Here is a 21,021-nt window from a genome sequence, read left to right on the forward strand (position 1 = left end):
TGTGATTTGATTGATTGATGAATCAGTAGCACTAGCCATAGATAATTTAACTTTAATCACCATTTCAATGCATCATACATATATAGGTCAGTGTCAAGTACTAAAAGAACACTAATTTTGTGGCAGTAATTTTCATGCTTTGCAATTTCTTTCATAGAGTTATTCATTGATGTATCTATTTGATATAAGTGTGGAAAAACCTGAAAATAAATGTAACACAAAATTAATATTTCCTTAAAAAGTCTGGTTATATACCACATATATGGGATATGTAGGCCTACATGTATTTTATTCAACCTAATTGGACCCCTTCCTTAATAAGCGACCCTGCAGAATATTTCTAGTGGTAATGATTTAAGTGCCCCATTTCGATGCAATTGTATTCAAATGTCTGAATAAAATTAACATAACTTTCTGGCTTAGGTAATGATGAATTTGCCTTCAGATATATGCACTGTATTTTCTTTGATTTTAGTGTAAATTCCAAATTTTGACGTGCGTAATTTAATAATTTTAATAAGCGCCCGGTCAAAGTGACTGATTTAAGCATTCAGGGTGCTAATTTAGGTCCAATACGGTAGATGTATTATAACAGGGCTCCCGTCAATCATACTCATGTAAATTTGGCCACAAATCTGTGCCTCAGATATAACTAGAGCGGTTCTCGGCTTTCACGGTTCTCGGCATTCGCGGTTCTCGGTAGTGTGGGTTGGTCCGTATGTGACGTTTCTGTTCAGAACCTGTGTGACCCTCCCCCAGAAAAAAATCATCCGCCACCACTGGTTATAACAAGGGCCTTGTAAATGCAACTGGTGAGACAGAGCCTCGAATGAGCGTTTGTGTTTTCAGTCTGATTTCAGTTCCCTAACAGGTACAAAGTTTACGATTATCATTAGGCCTACCAAGTATTGTATGTCCTATAATCTCTTATGTATGACATGGATCTTTACCATGATTGTGCAAGCCAAAAAAATATCATTTCAATACCCCAAACATGCGTTAAAAAAAGACCATGTTTTACACATGCAACCTCAAGTTTTTTTCCAGAAATATTGTAAAAAGTTCAACCTATAACCCATACAGCTAACGCCACCTCACAAACAGCTTGGTGTTTCTGAAATGTAACACATTTTGAAAGTCGTCATAAAAAGTCGGATCCTGCTAAATTTACACAGACAATCTAATTTACAGGCCTAAATGATGATTAAATATGAATCAGGGCCTAATAGTTGCCTTTTAAGCCTTTTCTAATGTATTACATTAAGTCATATTGCACATTTCCTCGTTTCAAATACTGTTTTTCCCTTCCAGGGTGTAGCTAGACTTCTCCGTACTCCACTTGCCAATTGTGCTTCTGGCTATTGCATTTAAGCTTAAAACTCTGATTATTATTTGTGCACAATTGATAGATTTTCACATCTAATCTTTTCAGTCACCGACGCCCTCTGTTTGTTAGCTTCCCAAGTGGACTACTGACTTTGGATTGCGGATAACTTTTTAACACGGGATTCTATGGAGAGTTAGGCCAATTTCTGGCCTAACTAAAATTGGTCATGATGTAATGCATCTTTAAATGAATCTGGCTTGTGATTGGTCCCCAGATATCGTTATTGATTGAACAAATTCATCAGGATCGGTAGAGTAAACTAGTAAACCAGAGTTCGTAGTATCTGATCCAAGAAAATGCACTTACTGTGTATGCGTTTCAACAACCACTGTTGTCTTTGTCAACACTTGATGAGGAGTGACTGCAATCTACTGACAACCAACGCTAGAGGGATATGTAAATCATTTTTAGCCATTAAGCCCCCCCACCGCATAAATCTGAAAGCCCCCTGAGCCCCCTCCTGGAGACGCTATTGCAAAATCAATGGAGAGAAACTATACTACCTTGTTTCTTAATAAAATGTAACGGGTACATCAGGCAACTATGAGAGCCAAAAAGGCCTCAAGTTGAGCAAAGAAAGACATTAATTTTCACGTGCATTTCAACCAAGACGCTTCATTAGTGGTGTTAGCCCTTAATGTCATATTATCATGACCGTTTTATTTTGTTTTATGTTAAGGGCTGGGGTATGAACGTTTGGACAGTATTTATTGTGGGACATTAGAGCACATCAGACATATTTGCATTGAATACTAAGAATGTCCTGATATCAAATAATTTTTATTTTTTGAAATTCGCAATGTAATACACATTTTATGACAAATCATTAAAAATTGATATTTTTGATATATAACAGTCCTCAGTAAATTTTATAAATTTAATGATACATTCTTTAAGTATATGTAGGCCTAGCTGGGAGGAAAGGCCGACGATCAATTGAAAATTTTGACCTTTCGTATTGAAGATATGGATTCCCCCAAAAATAGGTCTTTTGGGAAATAAAATCCATATCTTCAATATGAAAGGTCAAAATTTTCAATTGATCGTCGGCTTTTCCTCCCAGCTACATACACTTTAAGAATATGTCATTAGATTTATAAAATTTACTTCGAGGACTGTTATATATCAAAAATTTGAAAAATATCAAATTTTAATAATTTGTCATAAAATTTGCATTATATCGTGAATTTCAAAAAATGAAAATTATTTGATATGAGAAAGACATTCTTCGTATTCAGAATGCAACTGGATGTGTCTGATGTGCTCTCATTTCCCACAAAAAATACTGTCGAAACGCTCATTCCATGTCATATTACATGTTTCACATTTGTACGATTTTAAATAATTCTTTATCATGTTTATAGGACATGCTCTGTTATATTTTTATATCCTCTTTTCATTCTTGAAAAGATAGATCATGCTTTTTATTTCACCCATTGGGTATTTCTTTATTAATTTGTGTTTATATGGCGATTTCAAGTGGGATAATAACTCCTGGATGACGTAAGCATAATGTTGATAGATTTAAATATCATTATAAATAGGCACTTAATAATAATGATATTGAAATAAATTGATAAATAGATAAATTAATAGATAAATAAATAAAAGATATATAAGCCTAGATAAATAATAAATAAATGATAAACTAGGAGTAAATTGCAAACATTAAATATCTTAGAGCAAATGAGCATTTAATAAGTTTTTTTTTCAAATATTTTGCCCCTTCTTGTACGTTTTATCATTATTTTATCTTTTACTAATTTTTTTTGGGAAATGCTCGCTTATTTATTTTTTATGTGTTCCTCTTATCATTTGTGAAGTATTTCTTTATTTTTGTTTTAGTACAAGTGATCACTGAGTATGTTTAACTGTGGAAATATCGGTAGATAAGGTGTTTTTATTTCACCCTTGAGTATTATTTATAAGTGTATCAACATACATTTCACATGTCATGATTTTTCATTGTTTTATTTTAAAGCAATTCTTTATTGGGGTGCATGCTCTCATATATTAGGTGGTTTTTTTTTATCATGTTCCTCTTGTCATTCTTGATAGATGGCTGTTTATTTATGTCGCGTGTTAAGTATTTTTTTAATTTTTGGTCGAAGTGTATAATTATCATCAGACACATGTGACATTTTTATGTATGATTTTGCATTATTTAATTTCAAATTATATAATTTTTTAAACGTACTAACGTAGTTCTTTATTTTTGTTTCTGTGAATATCATCCGAAAAGTAGGCCTCCTGCACATTATGATTTTGCCTTGCTTTATTTAACTCTTTACTGGGGTGCATGCTCTCTGCTGGTTTTTTTCATGTTCCTCTTATCATTATTGACAAGATAGCACCTGCTGTACGCTGTTTATTTATTTCGCCCCTAAATTATTTCTTTACTTGTGTTTTTAGATTTTGAAGTTTATATCATGATAGCACACGCTATGTTTTTATACCAACCGCGTTTTCTTTTTGAAAACAGTTCTTGTTTCAAATCCTGGTCCGCAATGTCAACATTCAGTTCGTTCATAAAATATGGCTATTTATTTATGTCGCGTGTTAAGTAGTTCTTTATTTTTTGCTTCTTGTTTTGTATAAATATCATCAGACACCTGTCACATTTTTATGTATGATTGTTCATTATCTAATCTTAAAATATATAATTCTTTAAACTTATTTCTTTTTTTCTGTTTCAGTGAATATCATCCGAAAAGTAGGCCTCTACACATTATGATTTTCCTTGTTTTATTTAAACTCTTTATTGAGGTACATGCTCCTCTTATCGTTATTGACAAGTCATCACATGCTGTACGCTGTTTATTTATTTCGCCCTCATTTTCTTTACTTTTGTTTTTAGATCTTTAGTTCTTTATTTTTGTTTCTGTGAATATCATCCGAAAAGTAGGCCTTCTGCACATTATGATTTTTCCTTGCTTTATTTAACTCTTTACTGGGGTGCATGCTCTCTGCTGGTTTTTTCATGTTCCTCTTATCATTATTGACAAGATAGCACCTGCTGTACGCTGTTTATTTATTTCGCCCTAAATTATTTCTTTACTTTTGTTTTTAGATTTTGAAGTTGATATCATGATATCACACGCTATGTTTTATACCAACCGCATTGTCTGGTTAAAGACAGTTCTTGTTTTAAATCCTGAATACAATGTCAACATTCAGTTCGTTCACCTCACAATGCGGTGCGATGTTATATAACTGTATATATTGCAGGGTTGCCAAACCAGCGATGTAATAGGCCTAGGTCAATAGGATGAGTTTTGAAGATTTTCCTCGCGACAATTTCCTGTCCTATAGACACCAATTGATGGTTAAGAAAAATATTGCATGACTTCTCAACATTGGCTTACGCGACTTCTGGTAGTTTTTTATCTCATAGAAACCAACGGTTGATAAAAAAAAATATTAGGCGACTTTTCAATGATTTGACCCAGCGGTTTGCCCTCATTTGTTTGGCAACCGTGGTCTGTGTTAAGTGAATATATTTCGGTAAGAAAATAATTATCATAGACCATGTAGACAGAACGGACAATAGTCATAGGCGCTCTCCTCCATTTTGAGAAATATACTTTTACACACACACTACATTTATAATTAAAATGATCAGCCTTAAAGTTTTACCTTTTAGTGGGTTAAGCCAAACCTAAGTGGATGAAATATAAATCAACACTTCTGGCACTGATTGGTTTCCGTAGTTGTTATATGGAATCTGAGCTGTCTGTAGCTACAAAATTGTCTGCAAATCGGCTTTTGCCGGGCCTCTCTTTTTCGGCGTTTTTCTCATTAAATTAGGGTCCCGTTCAAATAAAAAATAAACTGGTGTCTAGATGTAATCACAGTTAACACACCAGGAAAATTATAGAATATACAACAACCTAGTTACACCTGTAGACTGCGAACAAACATGCACCTGGCCAGACCTGGCCGTAAAACAAAGTGTTCTCCCTACGGATACCCTTAAGGGTCACACAAAAATGTGTCCAATTTTGAAAATGGGTTTACTTTCAGATTCTACCCTAATCAAACTTGAACACCCCAAGGCTTAATTAATGCTATTTACACATTGTTCATCCATTTTCATTCATATGTGAATGCTGCTATGTATTATACAGCCATGTACAGTCAATATAAGTAGTACAAGGGGAGCAATACAATCAATTCTAGGTTTAATAAATTAACCAAATGTATGATTCATAGTCCATATAAAGAACAATCACCCAGTATGCATTCCTACATGATCTCATCTTGTCACATCTCAACTAAACACTTTTACACTACATGTACTGTGAGACAGACCCATGTTCTATGTGCTATCAAAATGCACATTTTAATGTACTGTGAGACAGACCCATGTTCTATGTGCTATCAAAATGCACATTTTAATGCAATTTATACTTTACGCAGTATCCGACTCTGAATTGTTTCACTCGTTTGTATATGATTTAAACCTTTCTTACATTAATCTCTGTGTACATGCTTTTAACCTTTCTTAAAATAAAACCATAATGTAGGATTTCTATTAAATTTAAATTTTGTTATTCTTTACTTACAATGCTGAAATAATATTAGTAATAATATTGTCAGAAAGGTTTCTGTCTATTTTAGTCAAGATAACAAGGTAAAGTGAAAGACACCCGTTGGCTATTTTGGTTGTTTAACATGGAGTTCTACGGGGGACTTAATGTCTGAATAACGACATTATGTCAAAATTGCTGCATTGTGCTGACACTACCAATTTTGCTGATTCCATTTAGTGTAAGTTGGGAACATGGGTAAATATTACACAATATGCCAAAAATCAGGTTTGGAAAAAATTAACAATTTTATAATATGAGATCATACATCATAGCTTTAATCTATGTGTTAACCCTAAATTACATTCATCTATGAACAATAGCAACATTTTCACTCATTGCAATGTATGTGGGAGCTGAATATGGCAAAAATAACTGTCCACTGTTACATTATCAAAGTACCGTAATAGCGAGATTTTTGTACTCTTAATTTGTAGTTTTTAGCCGATTTTAAACTGTTCATTTAAAATTCATATGTTCAGCTGCAATATAGATGTATACACAAGAGAAATATATTCACTCATTGTTATTTTTGTGGTACCTGTTTGGAGCATGTATAGCTTGAAAATAAATTTAGCTTGAAATATGCAGTTAAACAATAATCTATATGATCAAAGTGATAGCGAGATTGTAATGCATATACCATGTATACTGTGATATTAATTGAATTGACTTAAATTCCTAAGTATGGCTACTTTATTCAATTGACCAGAATGTGTTGAATGGGGAGGATAGTAAATCTGTGCCGTTAATTAATTAATCTTGTTAACTTGGCTTTGACCTGAAAAGGGATGACATTCTATTAAAGAGATTATCAAAGATTTCTGTATTACATGTACAAAATATTTGCTCACTCATGTGACAATAAAAGTATGGACACTACCTTCATTTTGATGTCAGATTTTATCACATTACTTTCATGTTTGTCATTTGTTGGCTACATGAGCACATCTATACGGTTTCAAAAATGTGAATTGTTATGTATTTTAGGGTGTTTTGGTTTGTCAAATCACTGGTAATCATTTTAAAATTCTACAGATGATTTAAAGAGCAAGCTGACCCTACATACCCCAACTGTGGTCATTGCTTGCAATTTATTTACGATCTACAAATACCGTTCCAAAACACCGGATATCCGGTATTCCTGTATGTCCGCATTTGCACACAGATTTCTTGTGTGTCCATATGTTCATCATGTAGTCAGGGTGCGTATAATATAACCTCATTTTTCTATCTGCACCATACCTGTACCTTGTACATAGTGTCATACAGAGAATACCTCAGCACAAGATGAAGTCATTGACATTGAAAGAGATAATCAGAATCTTGAGAGAGTAAAATAATGATCACGCTAGGTATATTTGAACAATAATACGGAGTGTCTATAGCAATACATAATTCATTTCTGCAAACATAGCATAGTTGACATTCACAACATGGATTCAATGATACAATATATGGGTTAACTAAGCAGGGAATGACATTTATGTAACACATTAAAAGCAACATTTAATCGATAAGTGTTTATACTGTAAAACAGTTTTTTTGTGGCAAGTTTCTCTTGCAAATTTGAGTTATTATCACAGAGAATATTAATGGGAAAATATAAAATGTGACTAATTTTGGTAACTAAACAGTCAGGAAAAGAAATCAAACATGCATGTAATTATTCAATTAATTGAATGGATTAAAATCTTTGCATGGTTGCAAAGAAATCATGTTATGTGATATCAGCCTGTGTGAAAATATTTTGATAAATTATTCAACAACTTGGGTACATCTTTCTTCAAAGAGACACTCAAAAAACAAAATATTTTTTTGGGTTTTGATCAAAATGTATCAAACATTAAAAGTGGGTAGTTGCTGCAGGGACCATATATATATCAGGATTGTAATCAGGAGCGAGACATTAAGGGAGTGGTCATCTGTTGGTGATATATGATTCAAACCCCAAAGTACTAAAAAGCAGCTAATGATTTGGCTACAGAAAATAGTATGAATGTTGTTTCTAACTATGTGTATCCCTTTGTCACTAATGACCATTTATCTTGTTCATTACTCAGTGCCAAACTCAATTGACGTCTACTCCTATAAATTCCTGGCTCAGAGACATGACACTATGAATTTTAAGCATATTGCACTTAGTAATCTGACTTTATTAGGATGACAGGTACCATGATATTTTGCCTGTTTTAGCCATTTAACTAAAAAACTGCAGTGTACCTCTTAAATATTAATACATTTATCTCCCGGGATTTATCTTACAGATATGATCGAGTCAAGGAGGCCAATAAATAGCATTCATATTTCAATAGGTCTTTCAGTGCTTGAATTAAGACCAATAATATATCAAAATGAAAGTTTGGGCATTTCTCCCTCGTGAGAAAAATCATGCACATGGGGTGGACATGACACCTGTTATAACAAGCTTTGGGATCTCTTTTAAAGAACACTTGTACCATTCCTGTTGTGTGTCATCATATGTGTGCAAACAGGGCTAGGTGATGCTCCCCTCCGAATCGCCTTAATATGGAAGACTCGGATATTAATTTACCTTGAATGTTTTACAATGAGCAAAATGTCATAATTCAGTATGCATTGGAATGAACACAGTACTATAGATTGATTCATGCAGATAGTGTCCTCTCCTCTCATCTTAATGTCACTGATGTGCGTATAAAGAGGATATACTAAGACAGCATCATTGACATGGCTAGGAATCCCTTTGACGTCACCAAAAACGTAAATTTGTTTTGCTTCATTGACTCAATCGAGCTACGGTTGGCTTAAATCAGCATCATTCCTATTTTTATCTGAAAGTAATTTGTAGTTTTAACAGTATAATTTTATTTGGTGATTTTGCAGCAAAATGCTTACTTCATTGCACTGGTATTATTTATTATGATAATGAGTGATGATCATCATCTGTTGCTATAAACACTAACCTTTTAAAAATATAAGAGCAAAGTACATCCATACCCATATTTATACATATAAAAGGGCATTTCGTGATCCACAGCATCATCCCCCCACTTTTCTCAAAAAAGTTTTTATATCACTGGAAACCTCTGGGTATATAATGTTTATGTACAAAAAATTTCTTTCAGAATAATTCGTTTAGCAAAGATATCGTGAAATTTGAATTTCGTTCTGGTATACCAGAACGAAATTACAACACATTGTCTATGGAGCAGTGTAATACACATAATCATGCATAACTCGCAAACACAAAATTGGAATCAACTGAAATTTTGGGAATAAGCTTTTTTCGTAGATATCTACTGAAAAATGTCATAAGAAGAGGATGCTAGGATCACGAAATACTCCTTTAATATGATTTTATTTACATTTTATTAATAAATTTGAATAGGAACCACGGTAACCAAATAATAGTAGGCATTCCTTACTATGGTCATATTTCAGCATGGTAAATAGAGAGAAATTTACAATATGAGATGGGTTATTTTGGAAACCTCCGGTCATGTCAGAAATTCAATTCAGAAATTGAACTATAAGCTTCCCTTTATAGAGGATAATTAAATAAAATTATATGATAAAATAAGATATTCTGTCTTCTTCATTTGGCATAGCAATTCAATTTCCATAAGTACATGGTGCCACTAAAACTGACAATGAAATTGAATTGATGAAAAGACCTGCAAGCCTGGAGAACTAATATAATTTTATAGTTTTACAAATTGGTTTTAGCAGGAACATTTGCATCAACAACATATTAATCATGATATACATGGCTATATGCCCTGGAGATGTGATTATGTTTTGCTGGTAGGTAAAATATTGGATGTATTAAGTCCACGGATGAAAGCAAGATCACATACCAAAAACAAAATAGCATAGATCATCTGATGAAAATAGGGGGGCTGTCATTTGTTTAGGATGGTGGTCCCAAATACGTATTGACCAGAGTCAATTTTTTGACCCCTATCTTGGTTTGAAGAAAATTATGACCCTTTTTGCATATACAAACCCAAAGCAAGTACTTCAAAAATATCAGGAAATGTGTTTTATATGAACTCCCTATATAGTTTATTTATGCCGATATGTTAAATGATGGTCCAAGTCCCCGGCTGGCCAGCCAGGCCGGCCAGGATTCTTTTCCATCTTATTCATAATTATAAGAACCATATGCAGGACCTTGTACTTCTATGTTGCAGTAGGACAGGTCAAAGGTCAGGAAGAGAACATTTTTGGAGAGCAACAGTGCAGAGGCGAGTAGTTTTAGAAGTCATTTAGGAAAAAGTGAGATACATTTTTACTGGGAAAATGGGTGAAGAAGAAGAAAGAAACATAAAAAATCAGGGGGAACACCAAATTATTGAGCGAATATGAGAGGAGAATGCAACATTTTGTGTGTGAGCAATGTAAATTCATGACCCCCCCCCCCATGTAATTGATCAGTCCCTAAAGCACCTGAAATGCTTAAAATACCTAGGATATAGTTATAGCTACCTGATGCATGCATGCAGGTCACATAATTACAAGTAAGTTGCAACACTGCTCAAATGCCCATGATACATACTTCAAACAGCACTCTTTTTTGAAACAAACTATTTTCACAATTCACTTTTATTTGATTTGAGCAGATAATACGCTGAGGGTGGGGTACTCAGTACAAATGACCATACGGGGATGTGCCACAAACATGGTATATCAATAATCCCTTTTCTAGGCCAATTTTGGTATATGGATGGGTCCTTTTTTTCAAAATTTTCTTTTTTTTTGTTGGAAAATATCCCAATATTGCCTCAATCTAGCCAAAATATTTGAAATTTTGGGGAAAATTTGTGAAAACAAAGCCAACTTGGCTGAAAATTATGACTTTTGGTATATATCGATGGGTCCAAATTTCTTGAAAAATTGGTATATTGATGGGTCCACTTTCAAATTTTCAGCAGTACATGCACACCTACCAAAACCAAAGCAGCAACTAATTTCACATAAATTGATGAATTCAACGTGCTCACAAAATGAAGTTGTTTTTTTCACATTATTCAATCTGATTCAGAGCACATGGAATGTGCAGTACATATTTTTAGACGTGAGTAACCAAAGGTTCACTGTTTTAATGTTAACCGCATAGTTCAGTGTTTTTATAATGATTAAGTAAAGAAGTAAAAATGCTGACTGTTTGTCAGTTTGACAAGTGGAAAAGTAAAGCCTGAATCATACCTGGAAGAAATAGGCACTGATTGCAATGTGACTCAGATTCAAATGGTACACTGAATATTGAACAAAATAGATGCAATACTGAATTTATACTACACAAGAATACAAACACTTTCCAAATGTATGTACTTATGTTGGGTGTTTATGCATGTAGGTTGGGTGGGTGTAGAGGTGTGGGGGCAAGGGTGTGTATGTCTATGTATTTGTGTTTGACTTTGTGTACTGATATGTTACATAATGTTATTAATGTTTGGATCATTCATGCATACATGAATTAATTGACAGAATTTCATTGATAAGGTGTTCAATTTTATTTTCAAAACTATGTTCTGGTATAATATCTGCTTATCTGTATTTTGTTTCTACCTTCAGACCTGTAAATGGATCAGGACCGGGCAATTCTCAGCAACCAGAAGAACTACCACCACCACCAGTACCACCGCTACCAGCAGAGAGTGATTTATACATACCAATGATAGGTAACACTAAACAACAACAACAACACCAAGACCAATCAGAAGCTGACAACATGATGGCTGACGCTTATTACGATATGAGACGCCCGTCTTACGAGAGCTCTCCATATAATGACTCTGATGCATATGTATCAAGATCAATGGGATCTCCCAGGAAATCAGATCCAGTACCGTACCAAAAAACATGCAAAGAATTGCAGATAAATGACAGTCCTATGTATGAGAATGCTACATATGGCTCAATGGAAATGGGTGGAGAGGCTATTGATAGACAAGATTTTCATCATAGAAGAATGTCAGATGATGTATTTGATAACAGTGACCATGTGAATGGTGGAATGGCTCCCCCGCCACCACCCTCTCCACCTCAATCTGACTTATCAGGGGTACCTCCCCCACCACCCACAGCACCACCAATGACGGGAGTGCCCAGTATGCCACAGGCACCCCCTCCACCACATCCGATAGCTTCACAAGGAAGTGACGTCTCAGGGATGCCGTTGCCACCACCGCCTCCACCCGAGTCGGCTCAGAATGGACAAAATGGAGCAGGAGATGTGAGCATACCAGTTGCAACTGGGGATGATGGCCTTCCACCACCGCCTCCAATGACTGAAGGCATGGTGGATGATGGTCTGGCGGAGGATTTTCCTCCACCGCCACCAATGGCTGAATTTAGTAGTGAAGCGAAGCAAAACATAGCCGCTATTAGAAACAAGTTTTTGCAGAAGGAGCGTTCGGAAGAATTAGAACCCACATCACCCCAGCCAACCCCAGGGCCACCAAAAGGAAAAGCCCCAAAGGGTCAAACGGTGAGGAACAGGGTGAAGTTGGACTTCAACCAGGAATTGCAGCCAAGTTGGCCCATTTCCATGAAAAACAACAAGAACTTTCAAGCCCACCTCCACAACCAAAACATAACGGTGCTTCCCCTAGAAAGTTCATCATGCCAACAGTATCTCCTGCACAACAACAGCAGCAGCAACAAATGCAGCCGCAACAACAGCAGCAACAGATATATCAATATCAACAGCAGCAGCTACAACAGCAGCAGATACAACAGCAACAGCTACAACAGCAGCAGCTACAACAGCAACAACAAATGCAGGATGAGGCAGTTAAAAGACGGCCTCCTGCACCTACCAGAGACCCTAAAACACGGCTAACCATGCTGGCGGACTCAAGATTATCTGGTATACCGGAAATGGGGGCTGGTGCAAACCAAAACACAGCGTCACCAGACTTTAAACGACAGCAGTTTAGTAGAAACCGCACTCAATCTTCCCCGGCTGGTGGTATGGCCGGTAATGCTGAGTATGCGCATCTAACACCAGCACAACTGCAGCGTCTGTCAATGCATGATGTGCCACCTCCACCGTCCACCCCACCACCACGTCCGCCATCTATTAATAGGTCCACCTCAAGGGATATACCCCCAGCACCGATGCAGGCTCCCCCTCCCTTACCAGGAATATCACCTGCTAGAAGAAACAGTGGTGATATATATCAGCAGCAAGGGATGAGTCCAAGAATGACGACGGTTCAGCAACCACCAGCAGCCCCATCCCCACCTGCACCACAGCCCCCACAACCATACTATACTTCCATGACGATACCACCTCCTCCATCCGTAACCAATACAGTCCCACCACCAGCTCCTTCCATGGGGTATTCTAGTAATGTGTCTCAACAAAGCATATCAATGCAACAACAACAAAGACCAGGAACTGTCTCACAATATTCTGGTGGCTATAACCAGCCTCCTCCGTCTAATATACCACCTCCGCCGGTGGCTCCTCCAGCGTACACAAGTCACAACACACCTAATTCAAATAATATGATGTACATGCCTTCAACTATGTCCATTCAGCATTCACAACCTAGTTATAATGCATACTCAAAACAGCATGATTCTTTTAATCCTCCCCCTCCTGCTCCAATGGGAATGCCTGTATCAGCAAGCATGCCACCACCCCCTCCCAACGCTCCACCCCCTCCCAATGCTCCTCCCCCTCCAGCATTCTCCCATATACCAGCCCCACCTCCTGTTGCTCCTGTTCCTCCTGTAGCACCTATGCCACCAAGAATACCAGCAGCTAGTAACATGGGTGGAGGTATACAGAATGGTATTAACAATGTACAACTGAGGAAGACAGAAAGACCTGGTAAGTCTTCTATTTATTTCCTTTTATCTGTTTTTTTTTTTGTAGAGATAAACAAGAACTGTTGCTAACATGTGCATCTGGAACAAAGAGATTAAACACAGAGTATCATACATGGCGATCAAAATATTTACCCATGGCATTTATCGGCAAAAATCGGTTAATACCATTCTGTCAATCAATAATTTGCATCTTCAAGTTCAAGGGCTGTAATGGTTTATGGGTGTTACACCTTGTGCATGTCATCAGTACAACGCAATATAAGCACACACCTAGAATTGGAAGTTTGTCAAGCGCATGGCAAAATCATGCAGAGGTACACTATTTTGCCCTCTATGAGTGACACACAATCATGGCAGAGTCGGTACTCTTTGGTTCTAATCTCTTTGATTTGGAATGAGTTAGATTCATCATTGTTTCAGAGGTAATGTAAGGCGTGTAGGATTTGTAAAGTAATACTTACAAGATAGGTATGATGATATTTTGTAACTCCTTTGATTTTAACTATTACCTGAATACAGCTCCACTATTGGCATTCTTCAATTCATATGATATCAGCTACTATTTCCAGAAATATGTTATTAGCTAAATGCATTCTCAAGGAAGATATTAATCATTTAGAAAAGTGATGAAATGGGGAAATCTACTGTAGTATTGCCCATATCTTTCCTAAAATGGTGCCTGATATTAATATGTGTGCAACAGTGCGTTGAATGTTTATCAATACCAATACCGAAAAATTTACCAAATTGGTTGATCAGTTTGCTCATTAGCCAATCAACCAAAATGTGTTGTCCTGCATCTTTTTTATTAAGTGTGGTATTACTGATTGCTTGCTGGTATGCATTGAAGAAAGAAAGCATAATAATAAGTGGATTGCAATGGTTGGCCTGATCAGTCACATCATTCGGTCATGTTTTTTAACAGCATTTTGTCATAATAATGTCCAAACATTTTTTGTTTTTGTAAGGTTGATGTATGATACTGCATGTCATCCCTGTGGTGCATAATTCAAAATGTGGTTGATAATTTGATTTGCAGTCAATGGTTACAAGAAATTTTGCTGAGAAGCCAAATTTGGACAGTGATTTTATTTTGCTTTCATTTTACTCTCCCTTTCTATTCCATTTATATATTTCTTTTTATATCTTTGTCTAAAAATCTGATTCAAATTACTTGCAAAAAAATCTAAGTTTTGATAACCAATCTATTCTTGTTAAGGCACGGTAAAGTTTTTACCATATTTCTAGTTTGGCATTGTTGATTGATGGAATGGTTTAAAGTCTGTTATTATATCTCATATAGGTACATGTGATATGCCCGTAAAAGCCAAGACAAGTAGTAATATGATGATGATTATGAACATGATATCCATGTTGTTATATAAAGCTGCTGTAGAGAATGATAAAACAAATGGGCATTACTACAAGACTTGTGTGTGCGCCACAGACTGGACAAGTGACAAAACTAGAAAATAACTAGTAAACAGTTCCAGATTTTGTTAAATTCCAGTGCAAAAATTGATTTTTATCAAGCCATTTCATCCAAGATGATCCTTCTCAATTTTCAGTTCACTGTTCCCATGATTTCATCTATCTTCTGCCTTTTTCCTTGTTTAACACTGTCCTAAATAGTGCTTTGCAGTAAGGAAGTATATAATTTGTTTCTCTCTGTTCAAAATTGGACCAGTTGGATGATTTGATACAGATCAGTGGTATTAGGGAAAATATAGTGAGCAACACATGCAGAGCATCATAGACAATCAGATTGGTCTGTTTTACTTGAAATCTACACACACCCTGTAGAAGAAATGACCGTAATCTCCCACACATGAGGTGTAGATTTCAAATGTAGTCATCCATTAGGTAACCCCATTTGTGGCCTATGCCTATGTGGAAGATTAAGGTCATGTCTTCCATTTGAGGTGTATGGATTTCAGCTGGAATAGGCTATTTCTTTGGACAAGAAACACGTCTGAGGTATGACATTATTGGAAAGTTGGTCGTTGCTGTTATGGTTGATTATATTGTAGGATGGTCAAGGTACTGCACATTATTGAGTGAGATGCTTATAAATTGCTAAATATGCAAACTTGTTTAAGGTTATGACTCATTAAATGAGATACCTCGTTCTGGCTGTGGTGATCGATTGTACCCATATAATGGATAGGGTACTGCTGCTCAAATAAAGAGTTTGGTCCTTGGGCATAGGTTAGTGTTAAGGAGTGACTTTGGATACAGAGATGGATGAAATTAGTCAAGTGTCTTGAGATAACTAGTTCTGGCTGTGGTGATCAATAATAACTGTAGGTTGGATGAAGTACTGTTATACAAATTGGATCTTAAGGCACAACTTATGGAGTGGACACAGAGATGGATGGAATCGGTAAAGTGTCCTGAGATACCTAGTTCTGGCTGTGGTGATCATTGTATGGGTTGGATAGGGTACTGCACCCTGGGCACAACTTATGAGTGACATATGACAAGGAGATGGATACAATTGGTAAAAAAGTCTTGAGGAGGCCTTGTTGCCGTGGCATAGAGCACTATTGACATCTGTACTGTATTTATTTGTGTTTACTTCAGCCTATTATGGTAAACCAGTGGTAGCTAAGCCACCACCGACAACGTATACAAAGGGCAAGTTTGTCAGTTTCTCTCAATCTCACCATCAACACCATCACCATCATCATCACTCTAAGGGGGTCTCTTTGAAAAAAACTGCTGTGAAATTATTTGGTGAGATTGCAATCTCTTTGTTGCTTGCATCTACCCTTTTGATTTTAATGTCAGTTGGCTGTTTTGCATTCTGTGTAGATATATTTGTTTTCTGTTTGATCTTCTTGTTACCCCTTTGTGTTAAACTTTGCGTTTTGAATCGTCTTGTGTAGAAAGCCACCATGACATTGCATATGGATTCATTAATCTACCTACCTTTTTTGTTACAGGCATTTCAGTGTGTTATATTACCAGGAAAAAAGATGGATTCCAGTCCAGTTTGACATTTTGTGTGTGTTTTGCTGCTTGAGCATATATAATTGTGCAAGGCTATTCTAATTTATATCCATACACCCCTATGGAAGACATGGCCATAATCTTCCACACAGGGAGTGTAAATTTCAAATGGAGTTACCTGAATGGGTGATTCCATTTGAAATTTGCACCCCCTTTATGGGATATTAAGGTCATGTCTTCCATAGGGGGTGTATGGACTTCAAATGGAATAACCCAATGTAGAATGTAAAATATAGGATACATTGAAGCTTTTTGAATGCACCTGTCTCAAAACACATGCAACTCATCGAACTAGAAACTGGTCCTCACAAATGCTCATTTGGACAATCAGCTATCTTTTAATTGAACTATACACACTTTATTATAATGGGGCTGGTGTTATTTCAGTTTGTAAAAATAGTTTTCAAAGTAATAACTGCCAGCAATTATGCCCAAGATGCTGAAGAACCATTTGAAAAATCACATGTTATATTTGGGTAGGATAGTATGTCATGGTGGTTCTAAAGCAAGATGAATTTTGGACAGTCAGCTAGTCTATTCCAATGGTCGCCCATTGTATAATTTGCCGCATGGCAAGCCAAGGTGAAAATAAGCCGCTCGCAATCAATGATCGCATTAGTAAATTAGCTCTTATGCGTAGCTAGTCTATCATCTTGAAACAGTTACATTACTGTTGACATGTTCTCCTTACTTTCTGCAGCTAGAGATATATTTTTGTTTTCCATTGAGGGTATGCCTCAAACTTGCAGTTATTAGACTCAATTTCAACTTAATATGCACATAGAAATAGTGCTGCTTGCATGATATGTGGAGACTATTGACTTGACTATTGACTTGACTTCTCAAACTCTAGATGACTACACCAATTTGCAAAGACTTCACAGTACCCAATGTGGTGCAGTTTACAGTGTAAATATGAAATTGGGTTCTGATTAGCTACTTTAATCACGTCGTCATCACATCAGCATCTCATTCGCTAATCACATCAGCACCTCATTCACCGATCAATCTCGTGACCCAGCCCATTACCCTTACAGACTTGACTTGATGTTTGACTCCACCCTTGACTTGACTCAAATCTTCAATGCCTTAACTCATTGCTGAGTTTGGCTCATTTGCAAGTTGGGTAAACCTTTTAATTTTGTGTTTCTGCGCATATTGATGTGATTGCCATTTACTTTTCCGTTTGACTAGTTTGCATGTAAATGGTCACATGTAATATATTGTTTCCCCATTGCTCACCTATATTGCTATATGGTTTTCAGTTTTGACAATGACATCCTGCTCTCAAAGTAGCCTTTTCTATTGGATCATCACGGTATTGATGTTGTTAAGGAGAACTTCGCATAGATCTCCATGTTTCACTGCTCCTTCGGGTGCATAGATCCACAGTAAATGTGTTTTCAGTTTGCTTTGTGTCAGTTTGTTGATTTCTTGCATGTTAAGTGGTCATTTTATTTATCTTCTTTTATCTTCGCATGGACTTTTGGGTAATGTAGATGTATTAATTGCATTGAGTTTGCTTCAAAACCATCCATTAATTAGGTAATATAAGGGAAAAGTTGAGAAGTGAGAAGACTTGCTAAATGGAGGAAACTTGATTATTTCAAAGTTGGACATTTTTAAAAGTTCTTGGAAAATTGTCAAGTCTTGTGGAAATATTCAGGGATGAAAAGTTATCAGAGAGTGTCTTGAATTCAGGACATTGATTATCAGGATTTCAATTTCAAATAACTTCCTGGGATTCAGTCATCTTTACACTGAAATCTCTTACCACTTAATTTCTATGAACTTTTTTCCCAGACAATACAAAATATTGCAAAATGATGCAAAATTGAAGAGTATGTTTTTGTTGTTTAATCATTTAGTAAGAGACTTGAAAAATAATCTAAGATATATTTTGTTTTGAAAATCAGATTGTGTTAGTTTTGGAAGTTTCTTTAAGAATATTTTAGAAGGTTTGTATGTTGCATATCTTTGATCATAGATTGAATGGTTATAATATTGTTACAATTTGAAATGATATGATTCTTTTACCAAATAAGTTATTTTTAATCCTTACAGAAAAGAAGACATCAACAAGTGAAGCTCCTATGGATAATTTAATGGCAGAGTTACAGTCTGGCTTCAGACTAAGACCTACCCCAAAACAGGCAAAAGCCGCATCCAGTGAGGGACAAGGTAAGGGTCAAACAGGTTTGTTTGTTTGTTCTTTCATTTTCTCTATGACAGATACTATCATGAGCCTACATGTATGATTGAAACAATGGTACATTTACTTGGCATTGCCTAGAAACCTAAGGAGAGGATGTTCTAATTTCATGAAGCAGTTTGTTGTTCATCTATAGTAGTGTTTTTTCTCACAGGTATTGATTTAACACAGTGTATTTTTGGCTCAAACTGTTGAATGCAACATATACTCACATACAGGGGTGTGCTAACCACACAGAGTTCTGTGCATGTTTCTCTATGTCGCATTCAGCAGTTGCCTTGTATTTGGGGTGTGTGTTGGGTGTGTGTGAGCACTTTCATTACAAACATTTCCAAAAGTGAAATTGAAACTGTGATATTAAAACCACAGAGCTCAACTCTTTTGGTATAGTCAAATACATAGTAGGTCAGTAAAGTAAATAAATCAAATTAATAAATCTGTATAGCTGGATGGTTTTGTTTTGAATTTTGGGCTTTCACGGTAAGTTTTCAGAACAGCAAATTTAAAAGCCTCTCATATATTTTTACCCATAACCTTTAATGTGTAACTGTTTGTAACTCCTCCAAACAGCTCAAATCGCGAAAAATGAATGCCACAAAAATATTACGCCCTACTACAACAAAAAAATAAACAGATAAACAAATGAATAAGAGTAAATACATGACTATATAAATATATCAACAACAACAAACAAAATAACACAAAAACATAAATATATAAATATACCAAATGCATTGGCCTATACCAATAAGAAGTGCACAAAACGGCTTTAATTCGATAAAAACACCAGAGATAAATCCAAAACAAGACAAAATAAAACATCAGTGGTGTTGTATTTAAATGAATGAATCCACAGCAGCTAAAGGGAGTATCCCATTATGCTTTGCGGTACCATAATAGAACTGAATGTGCCATAGAAAATGTACAAAAAAACCCTCACTTCAACTTTCAATTACTCGCTTAAATCAGGGGAGCTTAGACTTTTGTTTGAAAAAATATGACCCCTGAAGTATTGTGAAACTATCCATAGCTCTCAATTTCTAAGCGGCTCTTGTTTATATTTTGTATGTATTTGCTATGCAGAATGTAGATATACTGCAATGCATGATGGGATACTCCTTTCAGCTGCTGTGGAATGAATCAATCATCATGTCAACTTGGTTTATTTTTAATTCCAGTCAATGAGTGGTGTTCCCCCACACTAAATTAACTTCCCAAATTTAGTTGTCCACGTGGATGTTTTGCAGGAACAGTAGATTTAAGCCACTGTTATTATTTATATTAAGTAGCACTTAAAATTGATAGACTACTGTTATTATTTGTAAGTGGCAATTTCTTGTATCAGGAATATTGGCATGCTCTGTTCAAAAAATTGAACAAATATTATTACACTTGCACGCTTGAATGTGTCGAAATGTGTCCTCCCCCTCAATTCGTAGAATACTGTATACGCCAATATTTTCGCGTACAGATATTTTCAGCGGTTTCAAGTATCACTGACAATTTCGTGAGGTGTTAAATTCACGGTTGCTGGCAACTTATATAATAAAATACTTAAGAAATGTCTTCATTTCAACATATTCGCGGGTTATTATTTTCGCAGGCATATATTAATCCACCAAATTCGCAAAAATAAAACCACCGCGAAAATTTCAGCGTATACAGTAAAGCAGCTGGGGGTACCACAAGGGCCAATAGGGCAGTTGAACTGCCTTAATTATTTTGAAAAAGGTGAGATATGTTAAGCATTTTGATAGCATTGTTAATTTAATTTTTCAATATTTCTGGGAATCCAAAAAAAGAAAGAGATTAAATTCATACTGTTATATACCCAAAAGCTTTAAGGGGTTCTCCCCTGGCCCTTACTAGTGGCTGTGGGGCCCTGCCCCTGGACCCCGGACCGTGGAACTGCTACAATTAGGTACAATGTGTTACTTTTCATGCTGTTAATGTTATTGTGAACATTTTTAAAGAAAAATTAAAATCTGACACTA

At 35.9% G+C, this 21,021-nt stretch overlaps 1 protein-coding gene across 1 annotated transcript in view; it reads left to right on the forward strand.

Annotated features, from left to right (window-relative positions):
* LOC140154686 (unconventional myosin-XVI-like) overlaps window positions 1-21,021 on the forward strand; it is a 237,582-nt gene that overhangs the window by 200,237 nt on the left and 16,324 nt on the right. The window contains 3 exon segments of the mRNA XM_072177253.1: window positions 11,536-12,667; window positions 12,670-13,804; window positions 18,880-18,996. Of these exon segments, the coding sequence (XP_072033354.1) occupies window positions 11,536-12,667; window positions 12,670-13,804; window positions 18,880-18,996 (2,384 nt within the window).

This window comes from Amphiura filiformis, chromosome 6, assembly GCF_039555335.1.
Source record: "Amphiura filiformis chromosome 6, Afil_fr2py, whole genome shotgun sequence".
Taxonomy (NCBI): Eukaryota; Metazoa; Echinodermata; class Ophiuroidea; order Amphilepidida; family Amphiuridae; genus Amphiura; species Amphiura filiformis.